Source organism: Hyalella azteca, unplaced genomic scaffold (genome assembly GCF_000764305.2).
Source record: "Hyalella azteca isolate HAZT.00-mixed unplaced genomic scaffold, Hazt_2.0.2 contig10446, whole genome shotgun sequence".
Lineage (NCBI taxonomy): Eukaryota > Metazoa > Arthropoda > Malacostraca > Amphipoda > Hyalellidae > Hyalella > Hyalella azteca.
Window position 1 is genome coordinate 12788 of NW_025940486.1, and position 27559 is coordinate 40346.

Genomic DNA, 27559 nt, shown 5'->3' on the forward strand with positions numbered 1-27559 from the left:
CACATGGACAGTGCTGGCCGCCAGTTCACGCGCCGCTTGAACTGTCCACGCTACTAACCTCGTGTATCCCCTAGGGGGTTCAGCCGCTTCAGTGGTATGTGCCGGCATGTGTCCGAGAGGGACAGCCATGTGATCGGCCTGAGAAACGGACAGTTGGGCTGATTCAGCCATAATGAGAGTATCTGCGCCGCTCTTGTGAAGAATCTTGGGTCAAGTGAATCATGGCTTGTTTGAACGATAATGGTTCTGAGAAGAACCCAACAACGTGGAGTCCAGCCGATATTCAATTCTTCTTTGAGATATTCAAAAAATATGAATTAGTGTGGAATGTTCGTCATACCGGTTACCCCAACAAAATGGAGAGATAAACGAGTATTTTGAATCTGAAAGAAGACCTTATTAGTCAGGGTTTAGTTGTTCCCGACGTTGCATTTTCAAGGGCTAGACTAAAGAGTATAAAACAACGGACAGACTAGAGTTGTTGAAGGCGATCCCACTATGCATTCTCACAGCCCTCTCTCGACGGCTTCTAACGATGCACTGGCGGGCGCCGGGCGGGAACGAGAAGATATCGGCGCCATAGACTGTCCACGGGTACAGGCTTACTTGCCGGATAGTCACCAAGCGGCCGACACTTGCCAGATCTACTTGCCGCCTGCACTGTCCCCGTGTACAAGCACCTTAATTAAGTTAACCTCATTTTGTGCGGGGAAAGTAGCGAGTCGGGAGCAAGTGAGCAGGCGGACCCGATCATAGGCTGAAAGAAGGGGGAGAGTCCATGAAACCTACTTAGGTTAGGTCAGATGCCGAACTGCCTGCTTGAGAACGAGCATACTAAAAAATGACTTGGGACTTGATTGATTTAAGCAGCTTTACTTAACATGCTACTATGCCTAATAGCGTCTTTGCTCGTGGATTGGAATAGTACCTAGCGTATGGAAGTGGAGCGCAACTGGCATCCAGCATGCACTCCGTTCTAACAACTCAATAATATAATTTTTCAATCACAGGAAAGCCTATGGTGGGCGCAAATATGAAAAAAAAAATTCGTTTATTAGCTCCTTGAATCGAAAACCATCAGGACGAAAAAAAACTTTACATTTGGATTCTTATAATAGAATATTTTTTAATTTGTAATAAATAATTTTCATATCACACTTAGTTTCAAAATTTTTTATTTCCTCAAAATTTTGTCGACTCTGGAATATTCCCTTTCTTCTGTTGGGTCGGTGCGGCGGCGCGGATTTCCTACAGTAGAACAACTGCACTCTTTTCGGCGGTGTTAGTGGATACCATCGGCCTATTCAAGTTCACAACCAGAAGTTCTTACTAAGTCAACTTGCCACTGAACGTAACAATAATGTCTCTAAATGATGTAAGTACTGAGCTGACATATATCACAATAATAATTTTCTTACTAGATTTTTATATTATAGTCGTTTTGTGGATTCCTGATTCGAGAATATTCTCAAAAGTCAAAACAAAGGCTACTACAACTTTCAGGGTTTAATGGCTCTCCACTAATCACCAGCCAAAATTTAGGTTCAACCTGCCACACGGCTCGCATATCAACAATTAATTGACAATCCACTTACTCCCTTAAATTACAAATGCTCTTAATCAAATGATACGATCCGTTTTATTTAGTAATGAAACTTGACTGAAATTTTTAGTAAAGACTATCAGTATCATATTCATAATAGAGCTATATATATTATCATTAACTTGTGTTGAAGACTTGAAGTGTACATGCATTGTAAAAATACTAAAATTGTAGTTCAGAAATATTGATCAGAATTATGGTTTTTATTGATCAATGGCATGCAAGTTGAGTTCAGAACTGAAGTATTGAAGTACTTAAGGACGTTAAGGTTAAGTTATTGGGCAATATTCACTATCACTCAGAATCTTGTAGAAATTGCAGTTGTAAAACTGTAAATGAAAATTCACAGGTAATTTCTGAAAAGTATATGCAAATGAGCCATTTTAGTTTTTACCTAATTTTTCTGTTAAAAACTTTCTATTTCCTAGAAATGGGTGAAATTATCTATGAACATACTGCATAAATTCAAGTTTCAACTCATCATCAGACATTCTGACTGATACTGATACAAAATGCAATACTTCATTGAATCCTCAACTTTTCTTCTTTTGTTTAACTCCCAGTTTGTAATTTTTATTTATAATACCTAATTGCTTAAATTAGATATTTTGTTTAAATTTTGAGGAATTAATAATGTTTAGGTGGTTAATATATTCATATGTGAATGTGATTAATGTCAATGAAGATAACTTCCTCTTCCTGATGCCTGATGGCCACTCACCACTGTATCAAATATTTAGTGCAATGCCAAAATGATCCAAGTTCAGAGTATAAAGAGACTAAAAGAGTATATATAATGTTGGAATAAAAATTGCACAAGTAAAGGGCTTGATGGTTTTGCTTGATATTATTTACTTTTGCATCCAAAAATGAAAGTAGTTGCATAAATTTCTGTTCTAATGAAGCAATGAAGCTGCATGGTAAATGTTAATCTTATCTAACACTAGCTTTAAACTGAGAAAAATGCATGGTGTTTGATGATCTTCACAGGATGGAACTTGTTCAACTTGATATACTCAAATGTTGATTCAAGTTTCACAAACCATAGCCCTGGCCCATAGACAGCACAGTAGGCCTTTCAATTTGTTAATTAAGTTTTTCCATCATTATTGCCAATAAAATTAGTTGAAATGAAAATACAATGGCTCAAGCTGGCATAAATTCAAATTTATTATTTGTGCCAATTGGATAGCACTAAGAGAATTTAAGAATTTAACCTTTCATGACCTAGTAAAAGTATATTATTCAATTAGAAGATAAAAATGGGTGGTGACTCAGTTCATCATCTTTGGTCATATTATCTTAGAATCTTTAGAATCATATTTATCGTAGAATCTATACCAATTGTCACATATATACATACAACATCAAATTGAAATGTAGCCAACTTAGAATAAAAAGAACAGTTTGAATTTCAATACTGTGGAATTTATACTATTCTATCCACATATTTGAGACATCATTAAAAATACAAATATATATATTTATCATGGGTGCCAACAAAAGAATACTGATAAGTTGTTACCATCATTGTTGTATCACATCTGAGCCATTTAGCCTGGCAATGAAGCTAATCTATTTCTTGATTAAAATGACTGCTCCATATCAATAAATTCATTTACTTTAACAGCTTTCTGAGGATCTGCAAGAGTTGAAGGAACTGAGAAAGCTTGCCCAGCGGAAATGTGCCCAAGAGATCTTGGATATCCAGATAAGGAAAACTAGTGATGCTTTGGACAGAGTAAGTAAAATCACATTGAAATTTGTGACTTCAAATGTTTGTATAACAAAATCTTTCCTGCTAGCATTGTTCATCTTTATGTGTTCAAACTAGTTTAGTTACTGGCAACCTCTAGGCTCTAGTATAATAGTAAGTGAAAATATTCATATCATCACTAAATTATTTATTAATGCGAGATAAGTTAAGGTGAAATTAGTTTCAACATTTTAAACTCGGCATATTCAAGTTGGTCCATTCAGCAACTAGATGAATTGTTTTTCTCCAGTTGAAGTCACAAGAATCCCAGAAAGGTTCAGTGACAGAGGCAAATACCAAACTAACCAAAGACAGCACTGCTAAAGTCTACACAGTTACCCTCAGGACTTATTGTAAGTATCAAAATAAGTCTTTATTAATTTGAAATTTTTTGCTATGCATCAGCTCTTGATTAGGGTTTCTTCTGTGTTTCATGATTAATATGTAATATTATAGTTTTAAGACTGATATTGTTTGAATTATACCTGCTATGACGTGTGGTAAAACAAAAGATTGTTTCTCTCCATTAGCGAGTCCGGTTGAGACAATTTGCAATAAATATAGTGAACAATAAAATTATTTGTATAGGTACCTTTTTCTTTTCAATGTTTTCTTGAATAACTGAAAATTGGTTAATGTATGAGCCTAAGATATGATTGAACTAAGCAGTATGTAATAGGGAAAATAGCAGTATGTAATGTTCTGGAAAATTACATTTCCAGAATTAAATGTAATTCAAAACGTTTTGACATGCAGAAATTACACAACACCTTCAGACACAATTATTTGTACAGTTATAAAGTACTGACATAGTTGCAATAATAATATTAATCATTGGCATGTCCTTCCATCTTGATAACCTCCAGCAGTCTCTTTCTGTAGTTTTTGATGAGATTCGCAGTGGTATCCGGTTTGAAATTATTCCAGTTGAAATTTATCTTGTGACGCCATTTATTATCATCGGTGACGCCATTCAAGAGGTGTCGGCTCCTGCCATTTGACTGCAAACTTTAAGATGGTCAAGACTAAGAAATTCAAATGTGGATTTGAGAACCAAGTTTTTCACCGACACAAATCTGGCAATGGTTCTGGGAGCATCTCTCAACGCCTGAATATTGTAAGGTCTACCGTTCAGTCGGTGTGAGAAAAAAGATTGTAGAGTTTAGTACTGCACACGCGTTGTCTGGATGAGGACGGACGCCAAAACTACAGGAAGGATCAGTTCTAAAACTGTCGTGAGGTAAATATGAATCCGTGAGTGGTGTTAAGGACATTGCCAATAGATTGCCAAACGCGTATATCAGCATACCATACAGCGTTGTCTCAACAAGCATGGCCTGCTTGGACGCAGACCTCGACGAGTCCCGCAGACGTCATGTTGCTGCTCGATTGACATTCGCAAGCTCTTACGTGGACAAAGAGAAAGGCTTTTGACACCAAGTATTACGGAGTGACGCAACAAAAATTGAGCTATTTGGACATTAATATGAAGAAGATTTTGCGCAAAAAAGTAGGGCTTCCTTCATAGGAAGACAATCTCAACAGCCGTGCCTGCGGGTGGATCAATGACGTTTGGGGTTTTTCTCATAAATTTGCACCAGGAAGTTAGTTCCAATTGACGAAATAATGAATTCAGTTTTTCATATATCGATTTTGAATGAAAACCTGCAAACATTCGCTCGGACTTTGTTTTTTGGGCGACGATGCATCTTTCAGCAAGATAATGATTCGAAGCATACGTCGAAAACTACTTATATGACTACTTGGCTTAATAAAACGAAAGCGACTGTTCTTCCATGGCCAGCAAATAGCCCCGACTTGAACTCGATTGAAAATTTATGGCAATAATTTGAAGTTACAATAAAAAATCAGGCTGCCAATAATCGCCAGGAATTAAAACAAGTCGCAATTGAAGAATGGGATAATATCAAACCGGATACCACTGCCAATCTCGTCAAAAACTATAGAAAGATACTGAGCTGAAGGCTATCAAGATAAAAGGACACACCGTTGGTTAATTATTAATGCAGCTATTAGTATTTTCCAACTTTACGAATAATTGTCTGAAGGTGTTTGGAAATTTTTGCATGTTAATAGGTTTTGAAATTACATTTTGTTCTGAAAATGTAGTGCTATTTTCATGTAGTGCTACACCAATCTATATTTTAGTTTAATCAAATCTTAAGCTCATACATTCAATAATTTTCGAGTTATTCAAGAAAACCTTGAAAATATAGAGTGTACGAATAATTTTGTCGCTAGCTGTATTACAGTATCTCATTCAGTGACTAAATATTCTAGTGAATTATGATGGAAAATAAAACGGCAATCATTCTGCTTTCAGCATGGGACCAGTCAGACAAATTTGTGAAGTTGTATGTTACCATTCCAAGCTTGAAACCTTCCGATGAAGAGAATGTGAAGTGTGTTTTCAGTAGCCGCAGTGCGTCTCTCATTGTCTCCGAGGTTGACGGGAAAAACTACGAGCTTGTCATCAACAACCTTGCTAAACAGATTGTACCCGACAAGAGCTTCTGGAAGGTCAAGAAAGGTGAGTGCTTCTACAAATTATAGCAATGCTGAAAAGTTCATGGTGATTACATTTTGAATTACATTTGACGATACCGATCTTTAAAAAATCGGCCTATCCATTGGGTTGCAAGACTTCGCAGTATATCGTTTGCTTTGACCCTTGCAGAACACTAGTTAATGTCTTGTGCTACTTGACATATTGTCTCTCATAGAAGAAATTGCATTTGGTATTGACGCCTCTTGAATTAATGCGACAGATATGGTGGTGATGATGTTGAGTAAGGAGCGTTTGGCCCAGTCTTGGCCAGCCGTTACCGCCGAGGAAGTGAAAATTAAAGAAAAGAACAAACCCGAGGATCCAGACACGTCTGATCCTTCAGCGGGCATGATGGGACTCATGAAGAAAATGTATGACGAAGGCGACGATAAAATGAAACAGGTGAGTGAAATGCGATTGATCATTGCAAAATTGATAGGATCGTTTCTTATACTATGACGTGATCTAATAGTGGAATTTTGTATGGATATTTAAAATTAGCGTACGCTCACCTAAACGCCTCACGGACTATAATCGAGGCTTTTTTTTAGCGGCCCCGTGATATTCACATTTGCATCATACTGTAGTCATTATCAGACCGCTGTAACGTAGAATTTCATGATCATTTCACAAGTGGTGATCGCGTCGTTTTTTCAGAACACATAGGCATACGGCATTTGCAGGTCTTGCTCGAACTATATTGCGGATGCCGGCAGCGTAAAATAAAAACTTTGATCACATTTTTGCGTAACAATAATGAAATCTGGTTTCCTTCTATCGCAGCTGTTGAACAAAACCTGGTATGAATCACAGTCGAAGGCAGCAACAGGGGCGCCTGGCTTAGGTTCCCTGCCTGACATGAATGACATCTAAACACTGTCATCGAAGCTATTTCGAAACGGGTGAAATGAACGATTCAATATATTTTGCTCAACAGGACAGCTTCAAATAACGGTTATTTTCACCAAGTGAGAGCTGGAAAAGGTTTCAATAAACTGACGCGTCTACATTTGTTTCCATTTGTTCAGCACCTTTTCAGCGGGGAGATTTTTCACTTATCAACATATTTTAACACGATCTCCATTTTTATATTCTTTCTACTATTAATAGCCGCTTTGTGGAGGAATGAAACGAACGAATATAGATAACGTTTACATCCTGTAAGGTATATTTTAAGAATATGCGTAGACGTGGAACATTACACCTTTAATTCTATTCGTTACAAATGGTTATACATGGAAAACTGGAAAATAAGAATTCAAGCCTTTCTACGCAAAGAAAAACATAGTCAACATAACTTAAGATGACCTAGCTTACCATGTGCATAGTGCACTATGGCCACATACCAATTTCCGGTTCAACATGACGGTCAAATTCCTCTCCCATTATTCGTCACCATTTCTCTCCGCCGGTGACCGAGATCGAGTTCTTGAGCGGGACCTTGACCGCGATCTGTCGTCGTAGTCTCTTCCTCCAGACCGTGATCGTGAACGGGACACAGATCGCGATCGAGAGCGCGACTGCCTGGCCTTCTTAGGAGAAGGGCTGTGTTCAGCAGAACGAGACTTGGAGCGCGACTTGGAGTGAGAGTGCGCGCGTTTTCCGTTCTGGTTCGCCGAATTGGTCGACTTCTCTGGGCTTTCCTTTGTTGGAGAACGGGACCTTGACTTGGACCCTTCCTTCTCTGGGCTCTTAGACTTGGAGTGCGATCGCTTCGCCGAATCCTTTGACCTTGATCGTGAACGTGATCGTGATCGGCTCGACCGTTTGGTGTTCTTCCTCGAACGAGACCTTGAACGTGATCTGGAAACGTACATTATGTTCAATAGATAAGCAGGGATTATTTGACCCAAGTGTCCGAATATTTCAAATTAGACGTGGATCATCAATTAGTTAAACCTTGCTCCAACGTAGAACCGGAGAACTTGCAAAATGAATAATAGAATAATAGCAGTTCGAAAATGAAAGCGGTGATCATGTCCAGTAAATAAAAATTTCTTTCCAGTCACAACTCACAAGCGTCCGAAATTAAGTTAAAATGAAGACTTGTTCCGAACGATAAATGTATAATTACATAGAAGTGGTAAATTCCACAGTGTTTATCTTAATAAAACTTACCGGGACCTTCTACGTGACCTAGAGCGCGATCGAGATGATGAGTAGGAGCGGCGACGACGAGATCCTGAACGTGATCGAGACCTCGTTCGCGATCTGCGACGTCGAGAACGAGATCTTGACCCTCTGAAAGATAAATCTTGGATTCAGTTGTTACATTCTAATAGGGCTTAATGAACATTGCACTGTCTGTACCTGGAATGCTCTCCACTAATTTAAGACAAGGTCAATATTTCAACTTTAGGATCCCAAGTCACTAAAATGTGTTCAGGCATGAATGTCAAAATCGAATTACAAGCCAGTGTTCGTATATCTGACAGCTAACTACATAGAAAGTATAAATATATCATAAATAATAGCGAATTGCCCAATTTTACAAAGAAATGTAAGACTATTCTCATGGCTCAAGTCTCACCTGTTGTAGTCATCGATGAGCTTGATGCGTCGTCCCATTAACTCGGTATCGTCCAGGCGATCAATGGCGCGCTGCATGTCAGAGTACGAGGCAAACTCCACGATACCAACATTTCTGTAAAGAAATATATTCATTAGTAGCTGAACGCACAATCTCCATTGTGCAACGATTTTATGAAAATAACTAAAAATTAATACCTACGCACGGTCAAATGGGGCTTTCTACAGGAAAATACCACGAAAGGAAATGTGTACTAACCATTTAAAATACAGAAGATGGCCTGAATTTCAACTTTGAACAAACAAGTAGCTTTAGCAGTCTCTGATGGAAAAAAAATTAGATCACTTGATAGCTTCAAAACCAAATCAAGGATTTCGCAAAAAAGGCTGCTAAATTTGTCAATTCATCAATAAACATGCACCGCATTATCATGAAAAAAGTTTATCTAGTCTACCTGCATTGAGCTGACTTGAAAACGTATGAAATTGTAATTAGATGGGCCTGCTGCACGAGATTTGTTCTGTTGCTTTTCAATTCATTCTTCAATAAAGATTTTGTTCGGTGAATTCTGTTGGTGATGGTTGACATATTTCAGTCAACAAATATTGTAGATTTATCCATCTATTGATATTGCAGATCACTAATAAAACCAGCCAAATTCAGTCGTCGAGTGTTTATGTCGCTCACCTGGCATGCCTGTGGGCGTCAGCAAACGTGACGTCGGCCTCTTTCCTCATGTAATCTTTTAGGTCCTGCCAGCTGATGCGCGACGACAAGTTCTCCACGAGCACTCGATAAGGGGTGCGCATGGGAGGGCCGTACCTAGGGTTACAAGGAAATACTCATCACGACGGGGTCTTCAAAATAGCCAAACCTCAACGGATACAGGGAAGATTCGAATTTCAAAATGTCCTAGACATAAACAGTCAAGTTTAGAGTTCACTTAATTAATCAAAGTAGTAAATTAAGCCTTCCTAGAAGATTATTGGTACTACGATAGATAACTAAACGGAAAATAGAGAATAACCGCGTAAGAGATCCAGGACTGCCAATTAAAACATAGAAAAATGGGAAAAATTGTTAACATGCCTTGAAATGATTGCACACTCACGCTTTCAGACACTTTCTAAGAATCTCGTTACTGAGGATGTGAAAGGAAATGATAAGTTAGCAAGATTTTGCAGGGATCGGAAACCAAACGTTCCGAAGCAATGATTTATCAGTGATGAGGTGACGAACTGGAAGAGAGCACATACACAGCGCACACCAAATCATATCATTGCTACAGCATTCTGGCATTTCGCTTTCGCATAGAAGGAATATTTTTTCTCGTGAGTGACTAGATGACGGAAATGCACGTTTGGCTTGCAACAGTAACAACAATGAGCCACATGCATAAAAAGCCTGTTTGTCTTTCTTCAAGATAACATGGTCTCACGAGTTCAGGAAAAATCTTGTCAGAAATGAAAAAAATATTAAAACAAAAGAACAGGGGACGCGCTCATACAAAATTCGAAGTAATATTACCGGGCGTCAGGTGGTGGGCCGTATCCACCGCCCAGCCCTCTGGCAGCGGGTCTACTGCTGCTGCCAAGAGATACAACAGAGTTTACTTTAAGCCACGCCACAGCTCATGTACCCTTCAAATTTCACGCAATGGCTGATCTACCAGTAGCCTCTTCAACATATCACACCACGGATAATCTACCACTCACCCCCTCAACATCTCACGCCACCGTTGAATTACCAGTCGCCTCCATCCACATGTCAAACACACAACCACACATTGAAGAAACAACTGCGCTGTGGCAAATTGAAACCTGTAGCATGATACGATGCGAAGAACGTCAACTCAAAAGTTCTTATTTCATACAGGACGGATGAAGTGAATAATGAGAATGATGGCAGTCTTTCTTCTAATGCCAGTCAGCAAACGTTATCGCCACTGCAGGTGAGGTAGAACTTCAGAAATTAATCTATAGACAAGAGAACGAGTCGATACTGGACCGTGTGCAGACCTGTACAGCTGTGACTGTCATCATAGAATTTGCAACATAAAGACCAAATTCGAACGCGCCCTGAATATTCACTTTTTAATAAAATGAAAGTATTAACAGGATACATAACTTCAGGGTTTAAGATCAACTCCATTATTGCAAAAGCAAAAAAGTTGCATCCCAAAATGCTCTTTCATTTATAAATCTTCACTTTCCCATAAGATAGAGCGATATTAATTTTTTTTTAAATAGCCCCCCAATGAGCCCGAAATTTCACGTTATTTCATATGAACATCCGCCGTATTTGTTAACACCCTCAACTAGATAACGCCATCTGATATGATTTTGAAATTGTGAACTTCAACGAAGCTGTGACTTTGTTCAAGGAGATAAATTGTAGATCTATTTCCGCCGATGGTACCATTTCTTCCAAATAGCCAATATGTGAAGTCAGTAGGCAGAATGGCGCTGTAGCAAATTGTTAGCAATTGCTGACAAGTTGTGAACAAATCATCTTGTACTTAACATATATTGTACTTATACAGGATACGGCAGGTAAGCAATTGATAGTTTGATACAGCATTAGTTACTGATTTCTCAGGCATAAGGATTGTTTCTGGATGAAAATAAGGTATTTTCAGCAGGCAAACAGGTTCCCATGTGTAGGACCCGAAGCCACACCCGAGCTAAGTTACCACTTAACTTGGTTGAAGAGAGCTCAAATTCACAAAAAATCCAAGGAAAAATAAACAGTTTCAGTGTGTGGTAGAACTAACCGGTCACTCCATGATGAAGGCGGAGGACGACGATCACGATATACCTCTCCTCGCCGTGGCACTCCTCTGGCATGTTCCACAGAGACGCGGGCACCAAGCAACTCGCGCCCATTCATCTCGTAAACAGCATCATCAGCATCACGGCTGTCTTCAAACTCCTGCAAAACAAATAAACATTTTATCTCCGTTTTAGTTTCTGACATTAACGGCTGCCAACATAGCTCATCACGCTTGTAAAAAAATTACCAGCTTGTAAATTTAAATCAATATATCGACATCTCAAATGCTTAGACACTACATTGAAGATAAGCAGGGACATTCCTAATTAAACTTTTGAACATCAAGAAAAATTTTTCACTAAGATCTCTGGCAAAGTAATTATATAAAATGAAGATAGCACATAATAAGTTGAAAATTTGTTGAATCATCAAACGTACTATTGTGAACTCACCACAAAAGCATAGCCATTCTTGATGAGGCAATCTCTGAGCCTGCCATAGTTGCGGAAGAACCTGTCGAGGTCTTTCTCCCGACAATCAGATGGAATGCCTCCTACATAGATACGCGTCATATTGCTCAGATCTGCAAATAGATAATATAATTATTGCTGCTTAACATAACAATTGCTGATTTAAATAAAAAGGATTCACAGTTGACACAAAAAAGTCTAGATTCTGAAATCTTCTGAGAAAAAAATGTAAAGAAAAAAACTACGATGAAGTATGATGCCATAGATCAAGACACAGATGCATCAAATGCAATTGAAGTTAAAATTATCATGTATAATCAAAGCTTATATAATTCTGCTCAAAAGAATCATTTTTGAGCAGGAATCCTCATGAGAGAATATCTAAGCAGCAATCGAGAGGATGCTGACAGAAGCAGTTTCCTCCCAGTTGAAGGCATTACATCCAGCAGCATGAAGAGGAATTGATACAGATATAAGAACCTTGAAACAAAAACCATGTAATTATTAGTGAGCAGATTCGACCAGATGAAACAAGAACTTGTTCATTGGGTCTAGATCATTCTTGGTATGTTGCTATGCTTACTTCTTCTGCAAGTGCTGTGGCAGAGAATGGCTATGATTGGTCACAGGAAGTTGTGAGGGTGTTCTGCCTGGCCACCCGCACACAGGTCCTCACCACACCCGCAATTGGTACACATTGTTTGCACGCGACACCGACAGCTGGCCACCCAGGCCAAGGCTCGCAAAATGGGCATGGATGTAAAGGGCTCTAACAGTTTAGGCAGGCCACATCATAGGGTAATGAAAGGGCTCATCGTCCAGGGGGCCAAAAGATCTCGGCCTGGCCAACGCACACCAACGACCATCCTTGGAACTTCGGCTCATTTTGATAGGCCTGGCAATGACTGGGTGTTAGAGAGTACAGATCTATCTACTTGAGTGATGATGCAAATCAACAGTATTGTACTGTTGGTAAACTATATAAAGACAAAGAATTTACAAATTGATTCAAGGTAATTCAATCAACACTAGTAATTTGGAAGTCATATGGATTCGAAGAGATCCCTTCATTATTTTCAGTCAAATTTAATTTGTTTTGGACACAACTGAGAGTCAACCTTTCAAAAATGGAATGGCTTCTGGGGCAAGTTGATGCAGAGAAGACTGGACTGCATGAGGCAAGGCCCACTTGCACCCCAGAGGAGGGATGGTCAACATGGCACATCTGGACTGCCCATCTTCACACTAGTATGGAAAGGCCCTACGACATCAGGCTTGGCCACAGGACCATCGCAGGACAGGCTCAGGGCAGTCCTGCCTTGACAGCAGGTTGAAATTTCAGTACAATCAAACAATGTCCTACAGTACATAATGGTATAATGCATAACCTCTTTCAAACCATTTGATTCTAAATCTATTCATTCACAACATGAAATTTGATCTCAACTAGTACTAAATAAAATATCAACTGGAGATGCATATAATTTCCTATCTGTACTTGTAACTTTCTTTAATAAATTATTTTCCTCCATTTAATTAACCCATTAATTTTGAAAACAGTGAAAACTATTACTTTGAAGTTCCAACTGCAAGATCACATAAATGAAAAATTGAAATCCATTCCCAGTACATGTTTATACAAACCAGTAATATAACAACTCCTCAGTCACAACAGGAATGTAAAAAAAGATGCGCACAGCTGAACACAATCCTTTTCTGCACAATTGGAATGATTATAAATGGCTGCTGAGAATTTAAACAACCAACTGAGGCTCGGGTATTCAATTGCAGAAAAAACTTTACAAAATTTCAGGCCACAATGGTGAGTGAGTAAGACTACCTTTAAAATAACCTCAGGGATGTTGATAATATGACTGTCCAAAAACTGCATCCATCACCTGCTATCTCACAAACAACCTTCATCACAAACTTCTTATCAGATTGTCATTATCTACTAGCATTAATGACAGAATAAATCACATGAGGAGTGAAATCAACCACAGATAATTTATTCATGTCACCATTAATTGACCAAATGTTTTTACAGTTGCTAAAGTTATGCTTCAATAACATTAGAACAAAGTTTTGCTCCCAATATTATACCTGTCACAGTTCACATGACTAAAAAGAATGGGGGGGGGGGGTTGGTAAACGATACAAAGCAGGCCATTAAATAGATTATCCCATTACAAAGACTTGTGTTCTCATCACAGAGACTCCTGTTATTTTAGGTATAAAAGTGTTGAAGCTTTATTTGACAAAAACATTGTAGACCATATTTGTTCTCTTGTATAGGAAACCCTTGCTGCCAGAGCCAAAGACATGAGAATGAGTCAAAAATCACCTAACATTCCTATGTACAATTTCACCCACACCCCTAGACCCTAGTTAAGATGTACTTGGAATTTGGTGTGATCATGATGACTTGAAACTTCAGTTACAAGCCTTTGTAAGAGCCAGCAGCTACACAGGACTTGCTTAATAAGACAGGCACAGATGAAATTTGAAGTCACAGTTGAAAAGAAAGACTTTGGTATTCTATCTGTTATTGCTGTGTTGCATCCCATGAATTGCAGTTAAATGTTATTATTCAAGTGAAATGAGTTGTCACTGATCCTACAGTTACAAATGTTGGGTTGTTCCCTAACACAAATTTTAATTTTTTGTACTTCACTCTCTCCCTCATTCTTCATAGAATTTCCTGATATCTCTTCCATTCTACTCATGGCACCAATTATTCCATCATTCCATGAATAATTCAATTCATTCATCCACTTTTCCTTTGCTATCACACCATCACTCTTGCCCCTTAGTCACCACAAATGACACCATTTTGAACTATTTCTTAGTTTCTTCGTTGTCTTTCAGCCATAAAATAGCCCCACCAATTATTGTGCAGCTTTTACTTCAAAATGTTACCCAAATCTATTCTACTTATTCACCCTTAAAACTAGAACTACATTTTGCACCAGTCTCTGATTCTTGCAAATCTTCACAAAAAATCATATACTTTTCAAACTTTTACTTTTAAAATCAAGCATATTCTCACTCCATATTGCAAAAATATACCAATAACTTCAATAAGGCAATAACGCAATTGATTGCAGGGGCAATCAAAGCATCCCTTAGCACAAAGTGGAGAATCAGACAGAAGCCAGCCATGAAAGAGACAAAAATGCTAGTGCTTGCAGAAAATTTTACCCGTTTCAATGGCTCTTGCACAACTTCTTGGGAATCTTGGCATAGTGGCAAAGCAGAGACTTAACACTCTGTCCAAGTTTTTTTTATTTCTATAGGTAGACCAGTAAAGTATTATTGATACAGGCATTTTTATACATAATTTGTTTAAATACTGAGTAGATGAGAAAATTAAAAATAAAACAATTCTAAAAATTCTTGTTTTGTCACTATGTTTCTCAGTCCTCAGCTCAGATCATAATAATAATAAATTTCTACCCACGGACCATGGTCACATGGTTTTCAAAAATTACCCCTAATTATTGATTTTAACCAACAGGATGTATTTCCCACAATAATTTTTGAAAAAAATGCCCAACATTCTAGGGTAAACGCGGTATATTCCGACATCGTAGGTAATTCCGTCACTTCTCTAGCTTTTCCTTTATATTAAGCTTTGTTTTAGTTCCATGCGTTCATTGATGGTTGAAATGGTGACGTCATACATTTGCGTGTCAGTTGCTGACGCGTAGTGAAGTGTTTTGAGAGTCATGTGAAGGCAACAGAACTTACGTAACGCATACGGTTCTTTTTTTATAGCTTTTCATTTCTCAATGCGTCCTTAAAGTTTCGGAATATACCGCGTTTACCCTATACATAGGCCTGACAAGGGACTGGAACCCTACCTAGGTACTTATTAAAATCTTGCATCACTAGTCACATAGCTATTTTGGATAAATTGGAATCATATAGCTAGCTCAATTGAGAAGTTTATTTAGAAAGTGAATACCTAACAGATCCACCAACCACCAATGAACACAGTCACCAAATTGAAATTGCCAAACTGCTGCAAAGTGCAAACAGCAAGCTCAACCTATCACTTAGGTCACTAGGTGTAGGTATCAACACATCATTCCTAAAATTCACATTTTTTTTCATTCAAATTCAAACAAAAATCATAACTTAGAAGCTGCTAGATGTTTATAAAAACAATATTGCTTGAAACCTTTATAAGGACATACCTTTTTATAGACAAAATTTTGAGAAAATAGGTACCTAGCCTGTAACCTAGGGGTATTATTGCAGATTAACTACATCCAAAAAAAAGGGTGTTTTTTTTTTTAATTATATGTTTTTTGGGGTGTAGATTACGAATCTGAAATCATGATCGGTATTATTGCAAAAAATCGGTTTTCCGATGCCGACCGCCAAAAATGGATTTCAGATTCGTAATCTACACCCCAAAAAACATATAATTAAAAAAAAAAAACACCCTTTTTTTGGATGTAGTTAATCTGCAATAATACCAACCTAGGTACAGCAAGAACGCATAGGCTAAATAGGCTATGGGCTCATAGCCTACAGGCCCTACCTATCAGTATCTTCTTAATATAGCTACACTTTCTAAGTTTCTAGACAAAATTTAGAAAACTAAATTACTGAACGCACTTCAGTGCAGCATAACCAGTAGACTAGTATATCATCTTTATACCTATGGTCGTCACTCGTCCCGTCCAGCGTCCGCTACGCAAGTAGGTAGGGTAGGTAGGCTACATGTTAAAAAAAATGCGCGTGTCAATAGCTGAAGAATGAAATGTTCATGAAATTAATTCGAAATAAAAGTATAGAAAAACAAATTGTGCAGATTTCATTCAAGTCGTGCTAGATCATTTAGGCCCCTAATTCTCTGAAATTATGTGTTTAGTATAAAATAAAAATAGGTAGGATATCACTGTTCCGAAAGGGGCACTAAATCGCCGCCATCTTAGAATCTGTCCACGTAGAACAAAACAAACACAATTATTTCTTAACAAATACATGACTGTCTTGTGATATTAACTTAAATTTGTAAAATAGTATTCTTACCTTGCCTTTACAAGATCCACAGTTGACATACACCAACTTGACAAGAAAACAAAAATACTTTGATTTCAACTCGCACGACTGCTCAATCCCCTGTAGCTGCCGGCTCTCGAATAATCGAAGCGTACTGCGCATCTGCGCATTCAACTGCGCATATGGTCTAAGCGTCCTTTTGCCGCGCTAAATCAATAGTTACATTCCTGAATTAATCCATAAATTTAATAATTAGTAGATTTTTGCGCAAATAATAATTTATACAAAGGAAATTTCAATTAAAACTTTTATATGTATGTAATTTGTATTTACCATTTTAATCTTGTGTTATCTCGTGTATTTAATTTTAGCGGGTGCTTGAAAAAACAAAAATGCTCATGAGCCGAAATTTACCCTTTTTCTACTTGAACTAAACTTCTAACTGATATCGAGTAGTTAGGCATATTAGAGGACATTTCAATAGAGCGCATTTAAACGTATTAAATACATTTGAAATTGTTAATCAAGCTAAACCTGTTGACCAAATCGACATTTCCACGAAAACTTCGATGATCGAACTCAATGAAAATCGACTTAAAACTCACAGATTTATGGTAAATTTAAAACTGCTACTAACAAATCAGTTTTAAATTTCCTAATTTTGTTTCCAATATGAGTAGTCCTATCAGATCATTAACAAACATCAACAGGCTGGTCGAAGGTTTCACCAGAGATTGTATCCACTGATAAACCAATCAAAGGACCTCTTATATACTAGGATCGCTTACACTGCGTCCAACAGTCGAACACGTAGGAGCGACACTTGACAACCACCACCAGTTGTGTAGAGTAGTGTTAGAGTTGCTCTGACGAATTACTAATAAATGTGCTTTAGCATGCAGTTGACAACTAAATTTTATTAAAGTTCAATTTAATCGTCTGCAGTATGCTACGTGCCATGTTTTTAAATCAAATTAATTGAGACAACTTGGCAATGCGCCACAGCCAATTTTGTTTAAATTGTCTTGAATAAAGTCTTTGAGGTTCTAGTCGATCACCCTATGCTACCAATTTTTAAGTTTGTCTATATCTTATTCTACTTGTTTGTTCATACTTTCAACAGAAAACTATATCGAAACTGTGTATTTCTTCGAGCAATAGTGCCACATGGACACTAAGGGACAGCAGTCATCAGAACAATGGCTGGAGGAAGTGAGTATATTCATTATTCAATAAATATATCATTTCAAGGCCCATTTGCACAGTATGTTCGTTTAAAAACTGGGTTAGGATTGTTCCAAAAATAAAAGATGCTATTCTTCCTAAATATTGTAAAATGCAAATGAATAGAAATGACGGAAAAATACTGTTAAATTGGCTATAAATTCCCACGATTACTCATTACTTAGGAGATGTATCAACTCTATTGCTAGTTTTCAAAGTCATCTTCGTTAAGATTTTTTATACATAATGGAAAATATAATCGTAAATTTCTACATATTTTGAACTCTCTGCCACGCACAAAATAGCCATTGAATTTCTAGCAGAACGCCGATTGTTGCCAAACTCGAAGCAAGAAGTGAATTGTAGCCGAACGCTTCAAATTCTCTTAATTGAATCAAAGTTTGATGGAAAAACACTAGGTAGATTGTGCTCGAGCTTGGAGAAACACAGAGATTTTGAGACAAACGATTTTCTACACATTAAATTTAAGCACACATTAGCTACATTTATTGCGACAACGAATAAAATTAATTCTCCCAAAACTGGTGCAAATGTCTCAATTATAAAAAAAAATATAACTCAGTACTCACTGCAGTGAGGGACAGAGAGCGCATTTTCTCGTCGACGAAAACTTGAGGTCACGGACGGACGGACAGACGGACGGACAGACAGACAGGCAGACGGACATGGCGAGCACAATAGTGCATTTTTCCATAAATGAGAAAATGCGCTAAAAAAAACTCCTTGCAACACGTTATGTTAAAGTTCGCTTTTGTTCAATGAGGTGATACGATTCTAGTTCCGACACGGAATTATTGAAGCAACATTAACTGAAGCACAAAAAATAGAATAATTTTATTTCATTTTAGTCTGCGCTTAATAGCGCAGTTCAACCGTGTTGATTTACGCACCAGTGTTTTTGTGCGCTCGTCTGAAGGTCTTCCACATAGCGAGTTTATGCAAATAGATCTCCATAATCATTAATCGTTTTTGCAGTGCTATGGGGGTCTCGCTTTAAGTAATAATCGTAGCACTATAAATACCCCTCAGTTGTCTGTGGTAGCACTTCTACGATGAAAATTTGTTGGTTCCGTCGCTTCCAGCCTGAATTAAGTAAATCGCTTTACAATTTGTGTTTAGTAAAAAAAATATTCATGGGATGCCATTTCCACATTTCCACTAAGGAGACTCTAATTAGGTTGCTATGTTGTGCACACAGGTTCCACGCTTGGTTTTTAGAAATTATCATAGGACGATAATTTTGAAGTCGTACTAGATTTGTTAACTTGCCGAGTTTTATCATTATCATCTTTTTACGGACTGAATTCAACTATGCGCGTTCTATTTGTTTTCATGTGGTGTTCGATCATTGTATATGAATTATGTAGAGCTGCACGCCTCTGGTGGCTGAAATGAGGTTTCTCATAAATTTATTCTTAGCGCGTGACTAGGGAACCTAATTGTTAATTGCACGAGCTAATTTTTTCGCATAAAATTAGAATAGTAATGTGTGAAGCAAATTTTTTCGCATAAAGCAAGGATATTAATGTTTATTGCAGTATCATCGCGATGGCTATGCAGTCCTGCCAGACTTCCTGAATGCCGGAGAGGTGACGGAGCTGCGACGCGCTTGTGACAGGATTGTGGATGAGCTCAACTTTGATGAACACCCGGCCACAGTGTTCTCCACTGCTGACCATTCCGAGGTTTTTAGATCACCAAATTAAAAACGTGATATTAAGACCTCTACTTCGGAAAAAATTTATATCAAATAAAAAATGTTAGGGTTTAGATACGTTTGTTTATGAAAATGATTATGTAACCGAACATTTCTTCAGGGTTTTATAAGTTGATCATCAGCGAATAATTGCTGCATGACCAAATTTCATTGAACTTATTCATCAGAATTAGCGGTCATTGTTCCCCTATCCAAATTATACGATTATTTGCCACATTTTGCAGACCCGTGATAGTTACTTCCTGGAGAGCGGGGACAAGGTGCGCTACTTCTTTGAAGAGGACGCGCTAGACGAGCAACGCCAGCTCAAGGTACCAGCGAAAATTGTTACGAGTTCTCCATGCATATGACGCTGAAATTACGTTGATTGCATGTTGTTTAAATGGAATACTCATTCTAAGTTGTTAAAAAGTCACTTGTCTGTAGGGTCGAAAGTCGTAACTACGTAAGCCAATCCCTGGCAAATTTACAAACTAAACCCACCAATCACAGACAAGAACTTGGCATTTACGTGTACTTAAGTGAGTTTTGAAAGTAAAGCCTCTGTTCATCATAGATTACCGGCATGAATACAGTATATGCACAGTTATATGAATATATGCACTATTCGTCAACTAGAATTCTAGCCGACGAGCATCGCTGCAATGTAATTCAGCAAAATTAATATTCGTACAAATATTAATCAGGCATGTAATATAAGAATAATTATTATTCAGTACCAGCTGACGCGATTAATTTTGAAATAGAAATAACCCCAGTTAAGTTGCTTCATAACAGCCGACTTCATTTACTGTGAATATTAACTAAAATATTGTAACGAAACCCTCCTAAATAATTACAGAGAAAACTCTCGATGAGAAATTGGTTTTTCAATAAACACAAGCGGCAAAAGTTATTTCGGCCATTTAATCATACCCCTCTACCGAAATTATGATGATACTTCTATGATACTTCTTAAAATTAAACTTCATCGTCACAATTTCATCATCACAAGTTCATCATCACAACTTCATCATTACAAGTTCATCATCACAACTTCATCATTACAATTTCATCATCACAACTTCATCATCACAACTTCATCATCACAACTTCATCATCACAACTTCATCATCACAACTTCNATATTGATGCTTTATCAGATACTTTACACTTGATATTGATGCTTTATCAGATACTTTACACTTGATATTGATGCTTTATCAGATACTTTACACTTGATATTGATGCTTTATCAGATACTTTACACTTGATATTGATGCTTTATCAGATACTTTACACTTGATATTGATGCTTTATCAGATACTTTACACTTGATATTGATGCTTTATCAGATACTTTACACTTGATATTGATGCTTTATCAGATACTTTACACTTGATATTGATGCTTTATCAGATACTTTACACTTGATATTGATGCTTTATCAGATACTTTACACTTGATATTGATGCTTTATCAGATACTTTACACTTGATATTGATGCTTTATCAGATACTTTACACTTGATATTGATGCTTTATCAGATACTTTACACTTGATATTGATGCTTTATCAGATACTTTACACTTGATATTGATGCTTTATCAGATACTTTACACTTGATATTGATGCTTTATCAGATACTTTACACTTGATATTGATGCTTTATCAGATACTTTACACTTGATATTGATGCTTTATCAGATACTTTACACTTGATATTGATGCTTTATCAGATACTTTACACTTGATATTGATGCTTTATCAGATACTTTACACTTGATATTGATGCTTTATCAGATACTTTACACTTGATATTGATGCTTTATCAGATACTTTACACTTGATATTGATGCTTTATCAGATACTTTACACTTGATATTGATGCTTTATCAGATACTTTACACTTGATATTGATGCTTTATCAGATACTTTACACTTGATATTGATGCTTTATCAGATACTTTACACTTGATATTGATGCTTTATCAGATACTTTACACTTGATATTGATGCTTTATCAGATACTTTACACTTGATATTGATGCTTTATCAGATACTTTACACTTGATATTGATGCTTTATCAGATACTTTACACTTGATATTTATGCTTTATCAGATACTTTACACTTGATATTGATGCTTTATCAGATACTTTATAGTTTACTTCAATTATTGCCTTGCTTTATGTATGTAAAAATTACGATCTCATGTATATTGCAAAGTCTTATTAGGATTACCAACCTAAAACTCAATATGACGATTGTTTTATCAAAGACTAATAAAGACTTGCGAGTAATTTATTCTGTCTAAATTAACGTCATAGACCTAATTGACTGAACGGACTTACGCAATACGAAATACTTATTCATATAAATGTGTTTTTTTCTATTGATTTAAAATTAAAATTTCATATATCAAGAATCCAGCGCAGTCTATCATCTAATATAACTTTCAACAGAATATGTAGTTTGTTCACATCTGTATGGAATAATTAGTCCATTAATAATATAATAGCGGTTTCAGCGTTTATTAGGCCGTAGGCCTGTCGCCGATTCTTAACCTAGCAGAATATTCACAGCTTGTTGCGGTCTCGAACGCGCAATTCACTGATTCAATTTTGCTGTGCTTAACCGCCCGGCCTCCTTGCCGATTCTGACCAGAAACTGGCGCACAGAGCTGGGATCGAACCCGCGCCTCTCTGCTCCAATCTGTGCTGTACATGCTGGGGTGACTTTATTAAATGCCGTTGTGTTTGTATTAAACTTCTCATTATATTACTAATTAAATGAAAATGTTATTAAATTTTTGTCGTGTTGTTCAGTAACGCCACACCAGGACAGCACGTTCTTGGCCACGGAGCCGCTGAGCTGCGTGGGGCTGTGGTTTGCGCTCGAGGACGCAACCCTCGAGAACGGATGTCTGTGGTTCAGTCCAGGCTCCCAACACCAGCCCACGACGCGCAGGTAATTGTTAAAAATAGTTTAGTTTGAATAATTGTTGGTTATATTTCTCTATTAATACCTTCGATAGTTACTAAAGCTTTGATAATGATTTTTATTCCTTGTCCACTTAATGTCGATCAGTGAAATGGTTCTGCAGAGTCAAGGATAATATAAAGAGACGCCAGTAGAGAGGAGACATAGTTTTAGATATTCTTCAGTTGCCACCAAGTATTTATCTTCACTGAACAGGCAGTAAGTACAATTACTGCCTTTATTAAATTCAAAAGTTATACCAAAAGTTACCCTTATTAGACGTTTAATTTATTATAATAACAAAATAACACTTAACTCGATATTATTTTAATTTACGATAGCATTTTAGTGTGTTAATTTATTAACGAATGAATTTCATGTCTTTAGGGTTGCATGTTGTTGACAAATGATCATTTTTAGCGCATTTTCTCATTTATGGAAAAAAGTCACTAATGTTCTCGCCCTGTCCGTCCGTCTGTCTGTCCGTGACTCCACGTTTTCGTCGACGAGAAAATGCGCTCTCTGTCACTCACTGCAGTGAGTATACTGTATACTGAGCTAAATTTTTACTTATTTTGAAAACATTTTCAGGTTCATTCGCTCAAAAGAGCCAGATGGTCGCTTGACAACCCGACTCATAGGATCACCGGCTGAGGACGATCCATCAACTTATGTAGCAGTTCCTGTCAGAAAAGGTGCGTACATTGGCCGTATGGTGGCTAATTTAAAACTATAGATGAAAGCTTTTAATTTGAATTAACTTGAGGCTTATAATATTGTTGGTGTTCATTGTGAACCGATCCTTGTGTATATCCTGCTTGTATATCCGAAGATGTGTATATCTTGCTCCCATATAACAAGTTTATTGAACGAAGCACTTTTATATTTTTAGAGCCATGGTTATCAAGCCGCATAATTTTTAGAACAAAGGCGGTATTTTGTACCAGAGTTGCTAACCGCCCACAATATTCCTGATTTCATTTGTCATTGAATAAGAAATTAATGTGTGCAGGATCACTGGTCATAATTCACGGCAGTGTTAATCACAAGAGTGCAATGAATACTTCAGCGAAGTCTCGGCATGTTTACACGTTCCACGTCATAGAACAACACAACACGCGCTGGGATCCGTACAACTGGCTCCAGCCCACAGAAAACATGCCGTTCACGAATCTCTACACCAACTGAGTTAATTGCGGTGTGTCAAATTATAAACACTAATTTTCAAAATAAATTAGCTTTCCTTCATAAATTGACAACGATGCGATATGTTTTTGCCACAATATTGAGCATCTGTGGGCAACATCCTTCTGCAGACGTACCATCATCGCTAACTGCCCTCAATGCTACATATTCAGTGGAATTAAATTGTATAGCATGATAACCGCTGAGGCCGCATCATATTTCTGAAGTAAATAAATTTCTTAAGGTACTTTTTCAAGCTACTTTTTCTTCGCATCCTGTTGTTTTTCAATTCACTTCTATCAGGACATCGTGCTGCCCACGGTTGAACTAAATAAGGTCGACACACGAGAAGTTCCGACTTTCAGTTCAGCTTCTTGTTACGTCACGTAGATTGAGATGCGTAAACAATCCCGTCATTCCCACGACGGATTGGTTGACTGGTTTGATCGCATTTTGGTGATTGGTTAATGCCGGAGACGTCACTGAGATCAGTGACGTTACAGGCGAACAACCAACTACATTCGCATAAATGGGCTTCTGATGGGTCAACCCTATACTAGTTTAACCATGGTGCTACCCGTCTACCCGTTCAGTGGAAGTAACAATGTTCTTTAATCTTTAATCCCAGCCGGAAGATAACGGCCGACCTTAGCAATTTTCAACAATATATTCTCTTTCGGCTGCACTGTCACAAATGGTAAGTATGTGTGGTTGAAACAAATATCCTCTTGCGACCAAATAACACTCTTGCGTAAAGTTACCCCTAGACGCACATTAGTAATTTGGACAATATAGTTGCACGATAGGACGCAGCCGTTGATTAAAAATTTAACTCTCACATTCAACATCAACTCACTCTCTCATCATCCAACACTATAATATCCAATAACTATAGAAGATCACCCTGGAACACCGTAAGCGAGACCAGTTTCGCACTGTGTCAAGCATGCAGAGGTGGGCAGTAGCGCGCTACATGTAGCGGCCGCTACATTTTCAGTAGCGGTAGCGGCGCTACATTTGAGCAATTGTAGCGGTAGCGGTAGCGCCCGCTACATATTTAAGTAGCGATACGAGGTTTTGCCGCTACAGCGCTACCGCTACATTTATTGATAAAGCCTTTAGATTTTACTTAATAGTATTAAATATTATTTAAAAACCAGCATGATACATACACAATATAAATTACAAAATAAAACTGTATGAAAGATTTCGGTGTAATGTTGTCAACCTCAGCCTGTTACTAATGTCAACATGCTAGTTGCAACTTGTTAAGTTGTTACCAGCAACCACTTACAGGTATTTTTTCACGTTTCAGTTTGCTTACAGTTATTTTTACACAGTTATTTTATGTTTCACCTTCCTTACATGGATGTCTACTTTAATCTACCAATCTCAAAAATTATCCACATATATATACAAATAACAGACTGATTTTTTATATGTATATGTGGATAATTTTTGAGATTGGTAGATTAAAGTAGACATCCATGTAGGGAAGGTAAAACATAAAAATAACTAACTTTTATTTTCTGTATCTAACCCGTACTATTTCGGCTAGGTTAATTGCAATAAAGTTGCATTGATATATTTTGAAAATGTTTTATTATTGTTAAATGTTTATGAGTAAATCCCAATAGCAGAACAATAAATATTTAGAGATTTCCAATAATTTTGGCCATTGTAGCGGCTAATGTAGCGGCGCTACATTTTACTGTAGCGGTAGCGGTAGCGCCCGCTACAATCTAGTTGGTGTAGTGGTAGCGGTAGCGCCCGCTACATTTAGAGCATGTAGCGGTAGCGCCGCTACACCTAAGGGGACCGGCTACCCCTAAATTTTCAATTTTGGCGTTTTCCGGTTTTTGTGCTCATCTTAAAGCTTACTTTCTGACGCATCGAACGGTACCAGAATCATCTCTCTACGTCGAAAAATGATTTCGTGACAGCTCTCCAAAGGGGGGCGGTTTTGAGGCCCCTTCAGTAAAGTCTATGGGATTAATTCGAAGGCTGGACACACTAAAAAGGAACGTCTGACGGAAAGCGGCCAATTATGGCATTATCCGGTGCTTATACTCATCTTAAAACTTACTTTCTGACGCGTCGAACGGTACCAGAAACATCTTTCTACGTGCATTTTCACGTACACGATGCGCGTACACGGGGGGGGGTGTTTGGGGGCCTTCACTAATTGCTATGGGCGTAAATGGAAGGCGGGACTATAAATACAGCCTGCTGTCGCCAATGCAGTCAGTGACCATCATGACAGCGAGGTGAGAGGTGTGCAGCTAGTCGCTCTATGCCTTGCTGACTTGGTTTGAGGCTTAGTTACGGTATCTAGGCTACGTTACGACTCTTTTACGTCATTTTACGGGCCGCGCGCCAGTTTTTTGGGCGTGGTGAAAACCTCCTATTGCTCTCACGGCAAACCTATCTACTCCTACAGTTTTCAAGCTACAGCAATGAGGTATATACCATTCGATTCGTAAAGACCATACCTATCAATTTGATTATCACTTTTTTTAATTTCTGTCTGGTTCGTTTTTTATATGGGGGAGAAGGGGGGGAGGAGGGGGGAAAATGGTAAAAATGGGAAAAACGCGCATAAAAAAACTATGGGGAAAATGAAAAAAACCATGTTTGAATCGATAGGTATGGTCTTTACGAATCGAATGATACGTGTCTCGATGTTGTAGGATGATATTTGTAGGAGAAGATAGATTTTCTACAGTACCCGTTTTTAGCCGTTTTCTATGAATTTCACGTTTTCTATCAATTTTTTCAATTCATAGAAGCAAAATGTTATTTTTTTACATTTTACGTATGTATGTGAAGTTTCATGATGATCGGATAATAACTGTAGAAGTTTTTCCGGAGGGTAGCCAGTCCCCTTAAAAGTAGCGCTGCCCAGCTCTGCAAGCATGGTTGAACTAATATAAGTTTGACACACGGCGATGACGGCTTTTCGCCGTTCTGCGGCGAAAAGCCGTCATGGCCCAAAAAAATGAAAAAATGGCCCAAAAATTTATTTACTGCATGTAACTACAGTAGTCTTATTTTAAGCAAAACCGGTGTTACAAATCAGTTTGACATCACGAGGTGACGTCACAAGAGCCAAGGTGGCGTCACCGTTGGAATAACAAATGATTGCCGCGAGGCGCATCTGCTCTAGGGAAAACCTTGTATTAGTTCAACCATGAAAAAAATTGACCTTATTAAAATGACCAAAATATTTATTCATTGCAGGGCAGGGTGGCCCAGTGGTTAAAGTTCAGAGTACCAAGATTGTCGCAGAGAGGCGCGGGTTCGATCCCAGCTCTGTGCGCCAGTTTCTGGTCAGAATCGGCAAGGAGGCCGGGCGGTTAAGCATAGCGGAATTGTAGCAGTGAGTTGCGAGTTCGAGACCGCAAAATGCTGTGAATGCTCTGCGATGTTAAGAATCGGCGACAGGCCTACGGCCTAATAACGCTGAAACCGCTATTATTATTATTATTATTATTATTGCAACTAGTCTTATTTTAAGCAAAACAGGGGTTACAAATCAGTTTGAATCACACTGTGACGTCACATGGTGACGTCACAACGACCAAGGTGACATCACGGGTGGAATAACAAATGACATTCGAAGGCACAGCTGCGCGTGGGTCAACCTTGTATTAGTTCAACCATGGTGTTAAACCCAATTACAGGTCTAAATTCAACAGAGTGAACAGACATTACCTCTCACTTCATTCAATACTTTAC

General features: G+C 37.9%; 3 protein-coding genes across 9 annotated transcripts; 2 read left to right on the top strand and 1 right to left on the bottom strand.

The window, feature by feature from the left end:
* Positions 1–1215: 1215 nt before the first annotated feature.
* LOC108682657 (calcyclin-binding protein) lies at positions 1216–6935 on the top strand. 2 transcript variants are annotated; one of them, XM_047882438.1, is made up of 6 exons: positions 1216–1379; positions 3232–3344; positions 3610–3712; positions 5704–5910; positions 6149–6330; positions 6712–6935. In XM_047882438.1, exons 1-6 carry the CDS (start codon positions 1361–1363, stop codon positions 6799–6801), a joined length of 714 nt encoding a protein of 237 aa, XP_047738394.1. In that variant the 5' UTR covers positions 1216–1360; the 3' UTR covers positions 6802–6935. The 2 variants fall into 2 exon arrangements, with proteins under 2 accessions (XP_047738394.1, XP_018027355.1); XM_018171866.2 differs by having other exon boundaries at positions 1217–1375; positions 3234–3344.
* A 132-nt stretch (positions 6936–7067) lies between these two features.
* LOC108682655 (serine/arginine-rich splicing factor 5) lies at positions 7068–16873 on the bottom strand. 6 transcript variants are annotated; one of them, XM_047882434.1, is made up of 10 exons: positions 16744–16873; positions 12819–13014; positions 12284–12595; positions 11683–11813; positions 11232–11389; positions 9986–10045; positions 9146–9280; positions 8459–8572; positions 8047–8169; positions 7068–7731 (listed from the first exon to the last, which is right to left on the bottom strand). In XM_047882434.1, exons 4-10 carry the CDS (start codon positions 11800–11802, stop codon positions 7314–7316), a joined length of 1128 nt encoding a protein of 375 aa, XP_047738390.1. In that variant the 5' UTR covers positions 11803–11813; positions 12284–12595; positions 12819–13014; positions 16744–16873; the 3' UTR covers positions 7068–7313. The 6 variants fall into 6 exon arrangements, with proteins under 6 accessions (XP_047738390.1, XP_018027352.1, XP_047738391.1 ...); XM_018171863.1 differs by having other exon boundaries at positions 12819–13018; XM_047882435.1 differs by lacking the exon at positions 12819–13014.
* An 806-nt stretch (positions 16874–17679) lies between these two features.
* Positions 17680–24077, top strand: LOC108682651 (phytanoyl-CoA dioxygenase domain-containing protein 1). Its single transcript, XM_018171856.2, has 6 exons — positions 17680–17925; positions 19497–19643; positions 19900–20008; positions 22483–22624; positions 23228–23331; positions 23649–24077. The coding sequence occupies exons 1-6, from the start codon at positions 17881–17883 to the stop codon at positions 23822–23824; spliced, it is 723 nt and encodes a 240-aa protein (XP_018027345.1). The 5' UTR covers positions 17680–17880; the 3' UTR covers positions 23825–24077.
* The last annotated feature ends 3482 nt before the right edge of the window (positions 24078–27559 follow it).